The 18403-nt window shown below is 42.7% G+C and overlaps 1 protein-coding gene across 1 annotated transcript in view; it reads left to right on the forward strand.

Annotated features, from left to right (window-relative positions):
• TRAPPC9 (trafficking protein particle complex 9) overlaps positions 1-18403 on the forward strand; it is a 727471-nt gene that overhangs the window by 430084 nt on the left and 278984 nt on the right. The window contains 1 exon segment of the mRNA XM_011938129.1: positions 6748-6890. Coding sequence (XP_011793519.1) covers positions 6748-6890 — 143 coding nt within the window.

Genomic DNA, 18403 nt, shown 5'->3' on the forward strand with positions numbered 1-18403 from the left:
AGATATAGAATATTTTTATTGCCCTCCATGGTTTCTCTGACCCCTTTGCAGCTAACCATCTCCTGCCCCTAACTCCAGGCAACTACTCATCTCCTTCTTGCTACCAAAGGCTGAGCTTTTCTAGTATCTCATATACATACAACCAGTGATATGCACTCTTGTGTGTCTGGCTTCTTTCTTTCAGAATAAGGTGTTTTGGATTCTTCCATGTTGTGTATGTGTGAATAATATGCTCCATTCTTTTGCAGAGTAGTATTTCATTTTATGAATTTACTACAATTTGTTATTCGGTCACCTACCTCATGTTGGACATGGAGGTTATTTCCAGTTTGGTATTATTATGAATAAAGTCCCTGTGGACATTTACATACATGTTTTGTGTAGATACGTGTTTTTATTTTTTCTTGGTAGGAGTTGCTTTGCTGAGTAATATGTTAATTGTAGGTTTAAGCTTAGGAAGATTAGCCTAGCTATTTTTTCAAGAGAATTTTACTATTTTATAGTACCACCGGCAATTTCTGAGAGTTCCAGTAGATTTCTTACGATGTTTTTGGCACATGATTATATTATCTGCAAACAAAGACAGTTTTACCTCTTCCTTTCCAACATGTATGCACTTTGTTTCTTGACGTATTGAACTTGCTAGGATCTCAAGTACAATACTTATAAAAATTATTACAGCTACATCTTTGCCTTAATCTGGATTTTAGGTGCAAAACATTCCATTGCTTATCATTAAGTATGGTTTCGACTCTAGGGCTTTCACGGGCGTATTTCATAGAATGAGGATGTTCCTTTCCATGCCTAGTTTGCTGGGAGCTTTTAAAAAACTATAAATGGGTTTTGAATTTTGTCAACTATTGTTTCTGAAGCTGTTGATGAATCGGCTTTTCTTTTTGATGCCTGCCGATAGCCTATTAATATGGTGAATGACTTTGATTGATTTTTGAAGATTAAACCAGCCTTGCGCTATTGATGGCCATGATGTATTACCCATTTTATATTTTACTGAACTTGATTCATTAGTACTTTAAAAATAATTTTTACCTTTAAAATCATGAGGGATATAGGCCTCATGAATAGTTTTCTTGGAAGTTTTCTATCTGATTTTGATATGTGAGTAATATTGGTCTCATAAAAAGATTGGGAAAGTTTTCTCCTTTTTTCTAACGGCTAAAAATGTTTATTATATAAAATTGATATTCTTTCTAATTTAAATGTTAGAATTCAGCTGAGAGACCATCTGAGCTTGGGGTTTCTTTTGGGAGTATATTCTTGTTTGCTCGTTTGTTTGTTTTTGGAGACAGAGTCTTGCTGACACCCAGGCTGGAGTAAAGTGGTGTGATCTTGGCTCACTGCAACCTCCGCTTCCCGGGTTCAAATGATTCTCATTCCTCAGCCTCCTGAGTAGCTGTGATTACAGGCCTGCTCCACTAAGCCCAGCGGATTTGTGTACTTTTAGTAGAGTTGGGCCTTCGCCATGTTGGCCAGGCTATCTCAGTCTCTTGGGCTCAAGTGATCTGCCTCCGCTCAGACTCCCAAACTGCTGGGATTACAGGCATGAGCCACAATGCCTGACCATCTTTTGGAAGTATATTCTTGATTATGAATCCAATGTCTTCAATTGGCATGAGGCTCTTCAGATTTTCTGTTTCTCCTTAATTCCTTTTGGTAATGTGTGACCATTTTATCTAAGTTGTTGCATCTATTGGCACAAAATTGTTGACACTCTTCCCTGATTGTCTTTTTAATCTCTGTAGGATTTGTACCGATAATCATTTTCATTCCTGATGTTGGTGATTTGTTTTTCGCTTCTCTTTTTCCTTGACCAACTTAACTTAGAGGATTGTCATATTTATTGATACTTTCAAGAAGTAGATTTAAGGATAGTTGGCTTTTTTTCTGGTATTTATCCATTTTAAAGTTGATAATTGTCCAGTCCTGTCTTCCTTACTGGTTTGTTGTTCCTTCCTCTACAACTCCTACCCACCTGGCACATGTAGTCCTTTTTCCTCCTGTATTCTCATATATCGTAATACACTTATCCATGACACAGCATGTCACAGTTTACTCAGAGGCCTCAAGGCTTGTTTCTTTTACTAGAGTCAGGTGCGCCAAGGATGGCACTGTGCCTTCTTCCTCTCAGGTGCCATAGTCCCTGGGACATAGTAGACAGGGTTAGTGAGCGAATTATTGCATGGGTGAATGAATGCTATTCTAAACAGTTTGCCTGAATGGCAAGAGAGTGGGCTGTGCAGGTATGTTGCTCTGCATTCAGTTCCTGCCTATGCTGCTTCCTGGGTGCTCTGAGCCTCATTGATGAAAACAGCACTTCCCTTATGGGGCTCTCGTGACTGTTGCAGTTGGGGGCGTAGGTCACTCAGTGCAGCACTTGGTGTGGAGTAGGTGCCTTTAATACAAGGTACCCACTGACAGGCCGTTCATGTTAGCTGGAATACTAAGTTGTGTGCCTAGAAAATAAACATTTTGGTTGTAGTCCCTTGTTTATGAATGATTTCTGTAATGGTCTTCTGTCAAAGCAAGGATTGAAAACTACTCTCAGACAGGAACGTCTTCTGAAGTCTCTTGGGTTGAGGAAAAAAGGGCTTGGACACCCTGTGTCTTTCCACTTCCCAGCTCCCCTTATGCTCTGATTGTTCTGATTATCAGTAAGACTATATATATATATACACACACATACACACATACACACACACACACACACACACACACACACGACCTTATATATAATATTCTAATTTTAAAAGACTGAGGAGGCCTTTTTTTGTTATTTCTGGTTTTTGTTTCTATCTCAGAGGTAAGGCAGTGACACTGAACTGCAGAAAACTTTCTGATGTGGTCAGGCTCTGTGTCCCCACCCAAATCTCATCTTGAATTTTAATCCCCATAATCCCCACGTGTCGAGGGAGGGACCTGGTGGGAGGGACCTGGTGGGAGGTGATTGGCAGTATCCCCCATGCTGTTCTCATGATAGTGAGTTCTCATGAGATCTGATGGTTTTATAAGTGTTTGACTGTTCCTCCTTCACACACTCGCTCACTTTCTCCTGCTGCCATGTAAGACATGCTTCTTCCCCTTCTGCCACGATTCTACGTTTCCTGAGGCCTCCCCAGCTATGTGGAACTGTGAGTCAATTAAGCATCTTTTCTTTATAAATTACCCAGTCTCGGGCAGTTCTTTACAGCAGTGTGAGAATGGACTAATACACCTTTTCTGTGCTTAATTTTGTTAAATTAGATATTTCCCCTCATAATTCTATCTTTTTTGTGGTTTTCTACAGAGTAAAGAAACAGTGAATTCCCAGAAAGTAGAAACACAGACTATTTCTTCTTGGTGATGTGCTACTTTGACAGTTGTCTCTGTGTACTTTTTGTTCATTCCCCAGGTGATTTATTTTACATCACTCTCTGTAGGTGACTTTTAAGTTTACCTTAAAAAAAAACAAAAAAACAAAAAGCCAGTGTGACATTTGTTGTTACTTCACAGATTTTGGCTTTTCACAGCCATTACTGGGAGTGTGTTTATTTCCATGACCACTGTGCCTGCAGTTTGAGGAAGATGCTGCATACATGTTAGGCAGTTGGTTAGTTGGTTGGCTTCATTTATTTATTATTGAATTTAATGATACATTGACTCACTCAGCATTTACTGAGCTTTCTGAGATCAGGGACTACATCTTCTTCATCTTGTACTGAGCACAGAGCCCTGCACTTAGAAGATACCCAGGAAATGTTAGAAAAGATGAATGAAAAAATAGATCAAACAGGTGAAAGTCAGTTGAACTCTGAAAGTTTTGACAGACTTATTGAGTATGTGTGTGTGTCGAGACTCACCTTCTGCTGATGACAAGGGCAATTTAAGAGGTCTAAGACACGTTCACAAGAAATCAGCAACCCTTTGGAGATGACAGGGCGGTGCTTGGGAGTAAGGGGAATGAAAAACGGATTTGGGATTTTGGTGAGGCCAAAATGTGATGCTTGAGTATTTTTAAAAATCTGTATTTTACTGAGCCATTTGTAAGTAAGGGGAAGGGGTGGCTTTATTTGGGCTGTCAAGGAGGAGTAATATTTACACAGGTGGAGAGAATCAGTGAAGGTATTTCTCTGGCAGTACAGATATTGAAGGGAACCTGTCAATATGTATTCATGAAAGACACCTTGAGGAGTGGTGAGAGGGGATTCGGAATAGTGAGCTTTAAAAATGAGACTTGAAGGACTCAAATAGAAATTTCTCCAAAGAAGATACATAAATGGACCATGAGCACATAAAAAGATGCTCCACATTACTAGTCACCAGAGAAATACAAATCAAAACCACAGTGAGATATCCCTTCATGCCCCTTAGGATGGCCATTACCACAAAAACAGAAAATAGCAAATGTGTGGTAAGGATGTGGGAAAATAGGAACCCTGCGCACTACTGGTGGGAAAGTAAAATGGTGCAGCCACTGTGCCAAACAACATGGTGGCTCCTCAAAAAGGTACATACAGAATACCCACACGATTCAGAAATTCCTCTGCTGGGCATATGCCCTGAAGAACTGAAAGCAGGGTCACAGCATTGTCCAACCACAGCAGCACTGTTCACAAGAGCCAAGGGGTAGGAGCAACCCAGGTGCCCATTGACAGATGAACGGATGAGTAAGATGCAGTGCATACATGTAACAGAATATTACTCAGTCTTTACAAAGAGGAAATTCTGACCCACGATTCAACACGGATGAATCTCAAGGACATGATGCTGAGTGAAATCCGCCACTCACAAACGGACAAGTACTGTAGGATTCCACTCATGTAAGGTGCCTAGAGTGTCAAATTCAAGAAGACAAAAAGTAGCATGGTGGGTGCCAGGGCCTAGGAGAAAGGAGACCATGTTTAATGGGTTCAGAGGGTCAGTTTGGGAAGATTCAGAAGTTCTGGGGATGGAAATGGATGATGGAGATGGTTGATAAACAGAATGAATGTGCTTAACACCACTGAACTGTGTACTTAGAATTGTTAAAATGGTAACTTTCATGTTATGCATTCTTTGCCACTTTACAAGAATATGAAACAAAACCTAGAAGAAACGGGACTGAAACTAGTTTCCTCCGATTCTAAGCCATGTTGCCTGAGGGTGTCAGATGGGTACGTTGCAGGGGAGAAAGGAATTTATTTAATGAGCGACTTCTTGTTCTGTCACTGTGTTTCCTCATCACATCTGCACTCTAGTGAGATACGTATTAATGATTGTCCCTATTTAACAGTTGAGAAACTTTGATTTTTTTTTTTTTGCGTTTTGCTTATGCTTTTGGTGTCATATCTGTGAAACCTTTGCCTAATCCAAGGTCATGAAGATTTGTTCCTATGTTTTCCTCTGAGTTTTATCTGCAAATCTTTGATGTAAAGGTCCACATAGTAAGTATTTTAAGCTTTGCCAGCCGCATATGGTCACTGTTGCATATTCTTCTCTGGTTTTGTTTTGTTTTGTTTTACAAGCTGTAAAAAAAATGTAAAAACTGTTCTTAGCTCTCAGGCCACACAAAAACAGGCAGTGGCCAGATTTGGCCCATGGGCCAAATCTGCTGTATCTGCGGCTTCAGGACGGTCCTGGGGAAGGCGGGGTCCTTCAGTCCAGAGGCGAACCTGGTTGAACTTCTTGTTTCTATGGTTACTTTGGGTGCCCACAGTCCCCTGATGTTACCCTGTACTTGGGGATGCAGAGAAGCTGTAATGTTCCCCTTCCATCCCCAGCCATCCTGCATGCAGCACTACCCCATGGGGGGGTCTCCGCATACCTCTGTTCCTTGCCTCTCACTGGGTGCCACTGGGCCCCAGCAGGAGCACATGGGCGGTCCCCGCTGTGCAGCACCCTGCCCCTCCTGAAATGCCTCAGTTGCCCGGTGAAGTCATCTCTTGGATGGATTCCAGGAAGCATCCTGAATGTGGAGTTTGTCAGCTTTTACTCACTGTCAGCCCAAGTGACCCTACCTTCTGGATAGAAACACCCCCACCCCGCCTGTCACCTCATTTTATGTTGAAACGATGCTCCCACAACATTTTATGTTGAAATGATGCTCTCTCCAAAATGCTGTTAGGCTAGGCGTGGTGGCTCACGCCTGTAATCCGAGCACTTTGGGAGGCCGAGGCGGGTGGATCACCTGAGATCAGGAGTTTGAGACCAGCCTGGCCAACATGGTGAAACCCCATCTCTACTAAAATACAAAAATTAGCCAGGCGTTGTGGCATGCGTCTGTAATCCCTCAGAGGCTGAGGCAGGAGAACTGCTTGAACCTGGGAGGCGGAGGTTGCAGTAAGCCAATTTCATGCCACTGCCTCCTGCCTGGGCGATAGAGTGAGACTCCATCTCCAAAAAAATAAAATGAAATAAAATAAAGCTGTATTTAACCACAGAGTAAGTTTTGGAAGCCCTTTCCGTTTGCACGTACAGGCTGAGAATTGTATACACTCTGGGGCATCACAGGAAAGACAGTGCCCGCCAGGGGTGTAAGATGGTGCCCGCCGGGGGTGTGAGTCGGTGCCTGCCGGGGGTGTGAGTTGGTGCTCGCCAGGGATGTAAGACAGTGCCCGCCGGGGATGTGAGTCGGCCAGTGCTGATGACTTGACTAGTTGGGATTATCTTCAGACTCTTCCTAAGCAAAGCCGCTTGCCTCCTGGTGGATCAAACTAGAGAGTTACTAACATGTGTATGTGTTTTTTGTTTTTTTTTTTTTTAAACATCTTTTAGACCCTGGAAGCTATCCTGAATTTCAAATACTCTGGAGGCCTGGGCCACACTGAAGGATATTACAGGAACCTCTCCCTGGGGCTGCATATAGAAGTCGAGCCATCTGTGTTTTTCACTCGAGTCAGTACTCTCCCAGCAACCAGGTAAATGTCTTACTGCCACACAGCAGTCTTGTTCTAGAGTCTCAGCAGCACCGCGTTTAGAATCCTGACCTCAGTGTGTTTTTGTCCTGCCTCCCGTTAGATCCGTGCCACTGGGCCAAGTTGCTTAGCCTCTCTGGGATGTAGGCTTTTCATTAGGAAACCAGGTGTTACATGAGAACTGCCTCTCGGGTGGTCGTAAGTGAATGGGCTTTACATACCATGCCATGCCGTAATAATAATGCTGATGATTGCAGCATTCCTGTGTGTGGTTCTCACTGTGCACACACACTTCCCGCTCAGCCTGGCACGGCTCCATCCTGGCTTGCCTCTCCTGTTCGTGGGGGCTCAGTGCATAGCACATGTCTTAGGAACTCCTGGACAAGGCCAGCATCTGTTCTGCATCGCTCCTGGCATCGCCGCAGCATGGGCGCTTTGTGGAGCTCCCAGCCGTCTGGGCCTCAGGCCGTTTCTGCCTAGGAGGCCCTTCTCATACGAAGGCTTTCTCTCTGGCCTACATTCCAGACCTAGTCTGCCTTCAGGGAGAAAGAAATTGGACATTTGTACGCTTGAAACCCAGAGGTGGCAAGAGATACTCAGGGTATTCTTTGCTGCGTTAGGAGAATGACAGTTTCTCACCAAAACTTTTCCTTCTGGCAAAGTTGGAGTAGCAGAATCTGGAAGCTGGAGGTGGAGCTGAGTCTCCCATTCCTGCCACAGTGCCAGCAGCCTTTGGAAAGCAGGTGCTCTTCACCTCTGAGCTCGTCCCGGTGTTCCTGTCCAGCTAGGTCTTGCTTACCTGAGTAGGGGTGGGCTGGATGGGTATTATTTAAATGCTTACCTGTCTATCCTTGAATGGGGAGGCAGAGGGATCCCATGCAGCCCCTCCGCCTCCAGGGCCCTGTGTGCTGCAGCGTAAGATAGCATGTTGTTGTCCATGTTAATGTTGGCATAAAATCCTTTGAAAATGATACAGCTCTAAATAAGTGTGATTTTAGTTTATAGGAAAGACTGTTTTTCTTCCCAACCATTGGAGAATGCCTTCAGCAAGAATTAATGGTTTAGCTGGGCCTTTTAGCATCTTATTTCATCATCTGTCACTTTTTCAATCCTCAGGGGAAGAGCCTTTCCTGCCAAGACTCACCTCTGTTTTGAATTTGTATAAAGCATTAAAGCTCTTGCCCCTGGGGAAGGCTTGGCCAGGACGGCTGTGGATGTTAGAGTATTTCAGGCCCTTTCTGAGCATTCCATTTGCTCCATCATGAACCTGGTGTGTGTTTCTTTCTCATCCCCTCATCTCCTGCTGCCGTTACCCATATAAGTAATTCCTGGAAATGGCACAGGTTGTCACCGAGTTCGTCTTTTTTTTTCCCCCTATTGATATCTGGCTTTCACGTCATGACCCCTGCAGTTCTAAATGACAGTTGAAGATGAGAAAAATGCTGCTGTGTGGTTTGCTGCACACAGAGGTTTGGAAGCGTGGGTGGACAGCTGAAGCGCTGTGTGGATCCTGCCCCCCAGCCTGTGGCCCTTGCTCCCTTTTCTTTTGGTCTCCATGGTTCTTTTCCCTGCTTTTGGGATTGAGATTCGATGTCTTCTAATTCTCCTTTTCCGTTATTCCCAAGTCTAAGTGGTCCCTAAGCCCTGTGATTGGACTTCTGCGATGTCTCCCAATGACTCTGCAGTCCACTGCATGCCTTTGTCACTGTAGAGAGTCGGTCTCTCTGCTGACAGCCTTGTTTCCTGTTGTCATCCTTTCAGTACTCACGCACCCGCACCCATGCCACTGCCCTGGTACATACTTTCCCAGTGCTGATGAGATAAAGTCCAGAGTCCCTCCTATGACATCCATGGTACTTAAGGATCTGGCCCAGATCTTCCCCTTCAGTCCCTTTGCCCCAATCCCATACTTCACGAACAGGGCACTTGCTCCTCGCCATTGCTGGTATATGTGCAGGTGGTTTACACCAGCGAGCTTCTGCACACACCTTTTTCTAACACTGTTCTCTCTCTTGAACGAAGATACTGTATTCAGCCTTTTGGAAAATATCTGTTTGACCTTGGACCATGTTACCATTTTGGTAAAATTGTTCTGAGTGTGACTAGGCAGAGTGGATTGGCTCTTCTGTGGGTCCCTTAACATTACACGTACTTCTGCTCATGCACTTTCCAGAGTGTATTGGAAATAGTTTCATGTGTTCCTTAAGCCGACGCTTCCAAAGTTTCAGGTACTGTATAAAGAGATCACGGTTTAGGAGACAAAGGGAGCACAATTCCTGTTTTTTATTTGCCTGATATAAGCTCATCAGTCAGAAATAAAAGCAAATGGAAACCGGAAACTATATAAAGCAGTGATGAACCTAATAAATAGTACATAAGTGAATAAATAGAAAAGATGTGTTTCCTTCACTTTTAAAATTTCTTTGAAAGATTAATTGACTACTTAAAGAAGAAATAAGAACATTGAATTCTGTAGTGTATAGTGCATATACAAATAAAATATGTAACAAAAAAAGCGACACAAAGAATGGGTGGGAAAATAGAAGTTCTTGTGTTATATGCAAATTGTTATAATATTTTTTGAAGTTAAGATGTGATCAGCTGAAGATACATGTAAACTCTGGAGCAATCCACTTAAGGAATGGATGATAAGCCAGAAGAGATAAAATGGAGTATTTAAAAATACTTAATCCAAAAAAAGGGGAAGAGGTTATCAAGAAAGGAGGAGAAAAGAACAAGGAACATACAGCCAAACAGGAAACAGATGGCAATGTGGAGGACTCAAATCTACTGTATCCAGAGTTACACTAAATGTAAATAGATTTAATACTACCTTTAAAAATGGAGATTGTCAAACTATATAAGAAAGTAAGTCTCTACTAAAAAATACAAAAATAACTAGCCGGGCGTGGTGGCGGGCGCCTGTAGCCCCAGCTACTCGGGAGGCTGAGGCAGAAGAATGGCATGAACCCAGGAGGCGGAGCTTGCAGTGAGCCGAGATTGCGCCACTGCACTCCAGCCTGGGCAACAGAGCGAGACTCCGTCTCAAAAAAAAAAAAAAAAAAACAGAAAGATGCCAACTACCTTTTTATAAGAAATTGACATTAACTATGTATAATGTAAAACAAAAAGATGAAGGAAAAGACGTATGTAAACCCAAATAATTAGTTGGTTTGGGTATCTTAATATCAAATGGTTAGGCTTTCAAGAGAAAAAGAGGACAATTTTTAATGACAGCAGAATCAAGTCATCAAAAGTACATAATGATCAAATGAAACTGTTTACAAATATAACTTCAAAATAAAACTGAAGGGAGAAATTGATAACCCCACCATTATAGTTGAAAATTTCAACATTTTTCTGTCAGTATTTGGTAAAATAAATAGACAAAAAAAATTAGTAAGAATATAGAAAACTTGGACAATTCTTTTAATCAGCTCCACCTACTTTGTGTGTGTATAAGTGTGTGTGTGTATGTATGTGTATATATATATATATTTTGGAGATAGCATCTCACTGCGTAGTCCAGGCAGGAGTGCATTGGCACCATCATAGCTCACTGTAACCTCAAACTCCTGGGCTCAAGTGATCTTCCTGCCATGCCTCCCAAGTAGCTAAAACTACAGGTGCACAGGACCACAAATGGCTTATTTTTAAAACTTTTGGTAGAGATGGGGTCTCACTATCTTGCCCAGGCTAGTCTCAAATCCCTGGCCTCAAGCAATCCTGCTTCAGCCTCCCAAAATGCCTAGTTGTTATTTATAATACAGTAAATGTTTGTATTAGAAAAGCTGAATGGTTTAAAATCAGTGACATTGCTTGTTTATTAGATAAAGAAGAGCAAAATGTACCTAGAGTAAGCAGAAGAAATACAGAGTGGATATCAGTGCTATAGAGTGTGAGCAAAGAAAGTCATAAAGTCGGTGAAACCAACAGTTGGTTCTCTGAAATGATTAATAATAAAATTAATAAATTGTAACCAGTGTGATAAGAAAAAAATGTGGAAACACAAATAACCAATAATGAGAATGAAAGAGGTGGCCTTACTACTACTAATTCCACAGACATTAAAAGGATAATCACATAATATTATGAAAAATCATAAAACATACAAAACATTTTAAAAAATTAGCTGGGTGTGCTGGGACATCCCTGTAGTCCTGGCTTTCAGGAGGCTGAGGCAGGAGGGTCCCTTGAGTGAGCTCTGATTGTGCCACTGCACTCCAGCCTCGGTGGCAGAGAAGGAACCTGTCTCTTAAAAAAAAAGAAAAATGACAGCTAGGCATGGTGGCTCTCACCTGTAATCCTAGCCCTCTGGGAGGCCGAGGCTGGCGGATCACCTGAGGTCAGGAGTTTGAAACCAGCTTGACCAACATGGTGAAACCTCGTCTCTACTGAACGCACAAAAACTAACCGGGCATGTGGTGCATGCCTGTAATTCCAGCCACTTGGAAGGCTGAGGCATGAGAATCGCTTGAACCCAGGAGGCAGAGATTGTAGTGAGCCAAGATTGTACCACTGCACTCCAGCCTAAGCGACACAGTGAGATTCTGTGTAAAAAAAAAAAAAAAAAAAGACACAAATTACTAAAATTGACACAGGAAGAAGAAACAGAAAAAATAGTCACACATCAGTTAAAGATTTTGAATTCTTAATTAAAAACTTCCCACAAAGCAAACTTCAGGCCCAGAGGACTCCACTCTGAAGTATATGAAGTTTTTTAAAGAAATAATATCACCTTTACAAAAACTTGTTCAGAAAATAAGGAGGAAATACTTCCCAACCTCCATTTCATGATACCAACATCACCTTGTTGCCAAAGCCCCACAGGGACATTATGAGAAAAGAAAACTGTAGACCAATAACCTCATGTATATACATGTGAAATATGAAAACAAAAAATCAAATAAACTTCTGTGATATATGAAAGGGACAAAACAGCATGAACAATTCAGGTTTTACTCAGAAATATGAGGTCGTTTTACCCTTGAGAAACCAGTCATTAGAATTTATCATGTTAGCAGAATAAAGGAGAAAAATCATGATTATATCAGTTGATGAAGAAACATTATTTAACAGAAGTCAACACTTAATTATTCCAGAAACACTCAGTACACTAGGATTAGAAGAGAACTTCCTCAATCTGACAAAGGCCATCTACAAAAAACCCCATAGTTAATGTTACACTTAGAGGTGAAAGTCTGATGACTTTTCCTCTAAGAATAAGAACAAGGCACATTTCCACTATATTCATTATTTTTCTGGCAGTCCTAATCAGAGCAATAAGGGAAGAAAATAAATAAGGGTATTAAAATAGGAAATGAAGAAGTAAAATTATTATTCGTATGTCTGTCTTTGTGTGGTGCATATGATTATGTACACAAACAAGAAATCTGCCACACCAAAGAAATTATTAGAAATAATAAGTCAATTTAGCAAGATTGCAGGATGCCACTCAACATTTAAAAATCACTTATGTTTCTATATACCAGCAAGTACCAATTTGAAAATTAAATTTAAAAAATAACATATGCAGTAGAATCAAAATCATAAAACACTTAGGAAAACATTTCTGCAAATATTATCCCTACGTAGAGAATGATAAAACATGATAAAGAGAAATGAAAGAATTCTTAAATAGAGAGGGATCCGGGCGTGGTGGTTCGTGCCTGTAATCCCAGCACTTCAAGAGGCTGAGGCAGGTGGATCCCAAGGTCAGGAGTTCAAGACCAGCCTGGCCAATATGGTGAAACTTCCTCTCTACTAAAAATACAATAATTAACCAGGCATGGGGGTGAGCACCTGTAGTCCCAGCTACTCGGGAGGCTGAGGCAGGAGAATCACCTGAACCCGGGAGGTGGAGGTTGCAGTGAGCCGAGATTGCACCGTTGCACTTCAGACTGGGCAACAGAGTGAGACTCTCTGTCTCAAAAAAAAAAAAAAAAGGTATACCATGCTTACGGATTGGAAGAATTAGTTTTTCTTAAGATAGTGGTTTCCCCCAAACTGATTATAAGTTTAATGCAATTCAATCAAAATCCTAGCAGAATTTTTGTTTAATGACATTATCAAATTATTTTGAAATTGAACAGACCTAGAATAGACAAATAACTTGAGAAAAAAGAACAAAGTTGGAGGACTTACACTGTATGATTTTAAGACAATGTAAAGCAATAGTAATCAAGAGAGTATGTTATTGGTGTAAACACAAAGAGATCAATGGACCATAATAGATAGTCCAGAAATAGTTCCAATTGTATCACACCAGTTGATTTTTAACAAGATGCAAAACTAATTTCATGGGGAAAGAAAAGTCTTTTTAATAAAAGATGCTGGAACAACTGGACATCTATGTGGGGGAATAAAGTTAACCCTTCACCCATACATCACATCATGCCCAAGAATTCACTGGAGATGAATTTTAGGCCTAAAAGTAAAAACTTTAACTGCAAGCCTTCTCAAAGAAAATGTAGCAGTGTATCTTCTTGATTTGGGGCAAATATTTTCTTAGATGGGGCCAGAAATTGCTAACTATAAAACTAAGAGGTGATAGGATGAATTTCATCAAAATTAAAAACTTCAGCTCATTAAAAGGCAAATTACATTCTAAGATAAAAAAATTGTAACATATTTATGTAACATTCGTTTGTATCTTATTGATGAAGTTGTATAATTCTAAAAAGGTGATAAATAGGCAGAAGATTTGAACAGATATTTCTCAAATGATCTGCAATCTCCGAAAAGTGTTCAACATTATTAATCATTAGAGAAATGCAAATTAAAACCCCAATTAGATACTACTATATACCCACTAGAATGGCTAAAATTAAAGAACAGAACACTAAATGTTAGGGAGAATGTGAAACAACCGGAATTCACATAAACTGCTTCTGGGAGTGTAGTATGGTGTAGCCACTTTAGAAATCAGTCAGGCAGTTCCTCATGAATTGAAACATATTCCTCCCCAGTGATCCAGCAATTTCATTCCTAGATATTTTCTCAAGAGAAATGTAAGTCCATATCCACAAAAAGACTCCTACAAGTATTTTCATAACAGCTTCATTCCTAATAACTCCAAACTGGAAAGAACCCCAAATGCCCCTCAACAAGTAGATGAATAAACAATGTGGGGTGCTCCCACACAATGGAATACTCCTCAGAAATAAAAACTGCTGTGACACACGACAAAATGGGGTCAGCGCAAAGTTACGATGCTGGTCAAAGGAATCGAGTCATAAAAGGAACATCCTGTGTGACTCCATGTGTACACCTTTCTAAAACAGGAAAACCTGTTTTATGATAAAAGAAATCTAACCAGTGGTTGACTCTGGATTAAGGAATTGACTGAAAGGGATTAGGGTTAGCAACTGTCTGGTTTGCCTGGGATTTTTTATATCAGCTCTGAAATTCCCTCACCCTGGGAAAGTCCTCAGTACAAACCGGGACAGTTAGTCACCTTAAAGGGAAGAGAAAATATCTTTCTGACTTGTTGAAATGTTGCATATATTGATAGGGGTGTGGGTTATAGGGTTGCAGGCAAATAATCAGACTAGTAGACACTTTAGATTTGTGTATTTCATTGTATGTAAATTATAACCTTGATTTAACATTTCATGTACGTGGCCGGGCGCGGTGGCTCAAGCCTGTAATCCCAGCACTTTGGGGGGCCGAGACGGGCGGATCACGAGGTCAGGAGATCGAGACCATCCTGGCGAACACGGTGAAACCCCGTCTCTACTAAAAAATACAAAAAATTAGCCGGGCGAGGTGGCGGTCGCCTGTAGTCCCAGCTACTCGGGAGGCTGAGGCAGGAGAATGGCGTGAACCCGGGAGGCGGAGCTTGCAGTGAGCTGAGATCCGGCCACTGCACTCCAGCCTGGGCAGCAGAGCGAGACTCCGTCTCAAAAAAAAAAAAAAAAAAAAATTCATGTACGAAAATATATATACGTTGGAGAGAGCACCTAATTTTTACTGGAGAGACCTGGAAAGGCATCACAAAAAATGAAACATTGTGCTAATTCTTGAAGAAAGAAGGATTTCACCACCCACAGCGGGAGGAACAGGAGAAGTGTTAACACTGGGTTTCTGGTTCTTCTACTAGATTTTGAGCTCTGTGGAACATGGAGCCAGGTGGTTAACCTCTGCCTCCCAGGACCGAGCACCTTGTCCCACGGTGGGCAGCCGGTGAAGACTTAGGAATGACAGGATGTAAAATACCAAGACTGTATTCATTCATTTTTTTTTGTATAAAAGGGATGACCCCATTTATATATATATTTAAGTTCTATTTTTCTTTTCTTTTGCCCGGGCTTGAGTGCAGTGGCATAACCTCAGCTCACTGCAGCCTCTGCCTCCCAGGTTCAAGTGATTCTCCTGCCTCAGCCTCCTGAGTAGCTGGGACTATAGGCATGAGCCTCCACGCCTGGCTAATGTTGCCCAGGCTGGACTCTTAACTCCTGACCTCAAGTGATCCACCCACCTCAGCCTCCCAAAGTGCTAAATGCTATTTTTCTTAATAGGAACCTGTGTAAATTACAAGGCCCGGAATACAACAGAATTAGTATGCATTTTTGGCTCTTGGCCTTTGCAGTTTGTTGAAGTTCCGTGATGCATGGTGTCTTGTGAATTCATTACTTTTCATTTTGCTCACGGGTGAAGATTTTTGCTCTGGCATCATGCCGTGTTAGAGTTCTGTGCATCCCCAGAGATGGCCCATCTCAACACATTTGCATCACAAACGAGGCCCAGAGAGTTTTCCGATTTGCTCAGGTTCACACAGCTTGCAGGTGACAGGGCTGGCATCTAGATGTCCTGGCTTCCAGGCCACTGCAGCATGGACAATGAAGCTGGCCATATACGTGTCAGTGCAAGCCTGCACAGAGATTCAGACGAATTTTAATGCAAATAGAAGCCAAATATATGTTGAAAGACTACTTTACTGCTGGCATAACATGAATCATATATTCTATTGTGAAACCAAAATACAAATGGATGTGAGTTATTTACTCCTGGGATAGTCTGTGCGTCTGCTCCTCTCACTAATATTGATAATTTCTGTAGTTTTTCTTATTGGTATTTTTAAAAAAGATGGTTTTCTATATGAGAATGTGGGAAGGAAGAGCAGTCCTATGTATTCACAGCCTGCTGCACTCCAGGGCGTGCCCTGGGTGTTGCGTTCGGCATCCCATGCACGCTCCCAAGAACCCTCTGACACTGGATGGGGGTGTTAAATTCCTCACCTTGTCCTGAGCATTCGTGAGTGAAGGGAGGCAGTCTGAACTGTGGCCTTGGGGACACCCAGACCAAAGCTTGCCACCACACTCGCTCTGACCTGGGAGCCTGGAGTCCCGGGCTCTGGTGTCTGTTCTGCCACTGACATCCTTCATAGGAGCCGTATCTTTGGAGGAGTGTGTTTCTCTGCCCCAGTTTTGCCCCTGCCCTCCCTAGGGGAGAGTGAGCCTCTTAGCTCTGCCCACCTCACCAGGGCGATAAGAGTGTCCATTTAAATAGCAGAGGGGGCAGTTTTTTCTAAATGCCAAAGCGCAATATAGAGGTTAGGTAGAATTCTCATTATTCTCATTATTATTTTCTTTTTACTGTTCTCCCTCCAGGGAGTACACAGGTCTCAGTTGACTTTTATTTAGAAGATCAATTACCTTTGAGATTTGCTTTTTACACAGAGCTGCCTGGTAACGTTGTTAGGGACGAGATGGAAATGGATCAGGCTGGACCGTCCCTGTCTGAGTGCCGAGCCTCCCTCCCTCCTGAGGAGCAATTTCTTTCTAGCCTGTTACAATAAACGATCCAATCTTAGACATTTCTACTCTGATCTATGTGGCAAATGCACTCCTCTGAGCAGGGCGTGGGGTGTAATCGTTACAACATTATTGACAATGGACACCCTGCCACGGAGACCTTAGACACTTCCCTGTGTGGCGGGGACAGCTAACCCCTGGAAGGGGCGCTACGGAGTTTTATCATGGTCGATCTTTTTCCAGTTGCTATGTTTATTTATCAGATTGCTTTTAAATCTAACAAGAATTTAGAATTGCAGTGCGCACCAGGAGTGAGAGCCAAATGCGCCTGTATCTGATTTCCAGCGTTGATTCTCCTGCTCATTTGCACTGTGGTTTTGAGGAAGCCATTCACATTTCTCTAAGCCTCATTTTTCCTTCATCTTGAAAAGGAGATAACATTGATTGTGCAGGGTTGTAAAACTGTGTGTTTAAAAACCGTGTATAGAGTGTCTGAAAAATGATAAACAGTGCCTGACACAAGGCAGATAATTGAAAATTAGTGGTTGTCCTTTTCCTTGTGTGTGTGCACTTCTGTTGTGTGTCAGCTTCTAGGGACAAAGGGTTGAGCCAGGCTTGTAAACACAGGTGGCTTTGCAGCAGCTGGCCCCAGCACTCGCGAAGGACATCACTGACCCCAGCGGATCCTGAAGCCTTTGTTGGCCTTCCTTTTCACCCATGGTCAGCTCTCTGAAGGCAGCCACTCTGTGACTCGCTGTTTGAGCAGCACCAGCTGAAATGAGCTGTCAGTGGTCAATCGAATTGTTGAAGAAATGCTGCAGTGGGACATCTGGGGTATGAACGACACGTGGCAGGAGCTTTGAAGAAAGAACAACCAGATTTGCGTTGAGCAGCTGGAGGACCTACAGTGGAAATTGAGTTGCTTGTTTAGATCACTGGGGAGTATAGCTTCCTTCCCTTAGGGTCAGGAGTGGCTTGACAGGAAGTGCAGTGCTGGGGAAGGGAGAAGTTTGGAGCCCAAGTACAGACAGGTTCCTGGAGGAGTGCACGGAGAGGTGGGGTCGTGGTCGGAGTGGAACACAGCTGCCGTGGCTGTGATGGGCCTGATGGGCTTGATGGGCTTGAACTCCATCCGGCCCTTGGTACCCAAGAGCAGGGTCATCTTTTCACAAAAGCATTAATTATCCATTACACTTGGGGTCCCATTGACCAGGCTATTAGCACTCTTCCTTCCTCTATGTGGCCCGATCAGCCCTGTGCATGTAGGTGTTGAGGCACTGTCGTCTCAGTGTGTGTAGAGGAACTGGCTGATTCTTGAGCACACACTAAGTGCCAGGCGCCTTGCTAGATATGCTGCTCTCCCTGTAGCCCCTTTGCCCCCTTCGGAAGCATTTTCCAGGTGTTGCCACTTTTCGGAACTTACGGTGACCCTCTGCAAAGTGAGGTAGTCCCTGAATCCCCCTCAGAGGCTCACGGGAGACTTCCGCACCTGTCCTTTTACATTTGACATGCTAGGGAGTGTGGGCTGGAGAACGTGTTGCCCTGTTTTGCAGGTGAGGGACTCGGGCAGAGTGAGGAGGAAGAATGAGCTCGGTGTTGCTCGTGGCTGCCTCAGGCCCTAGTCACTGGATTGCCTTGGCCTGATCAGCAGGATGCAGCAGGGCTGAGAGGTGGAGGAGCTGGGTTTTGGAGGCTAACCGCCTCATGTTGGAATCCCAGCTCTGCTGTGTTGGGCGAGTTACAGAATCTTTATAAAGTGGG

This window comes from Colobus angolensis, unplaced genomic scaffold, assembly GCF_000951035.1.
Source record: "Colobus angolensis palliatus isolate OR3802 unplaced genomic scaffold, Cang.pa_1.0 Scaffold17, whole genome shotgun sequence".
Taxonomy (NCBI): Eukaryota; Metazoa; Chordata; class Mammalia; order Primates; family Cercopithecidae; genus Colobus; species Colobus angolensis.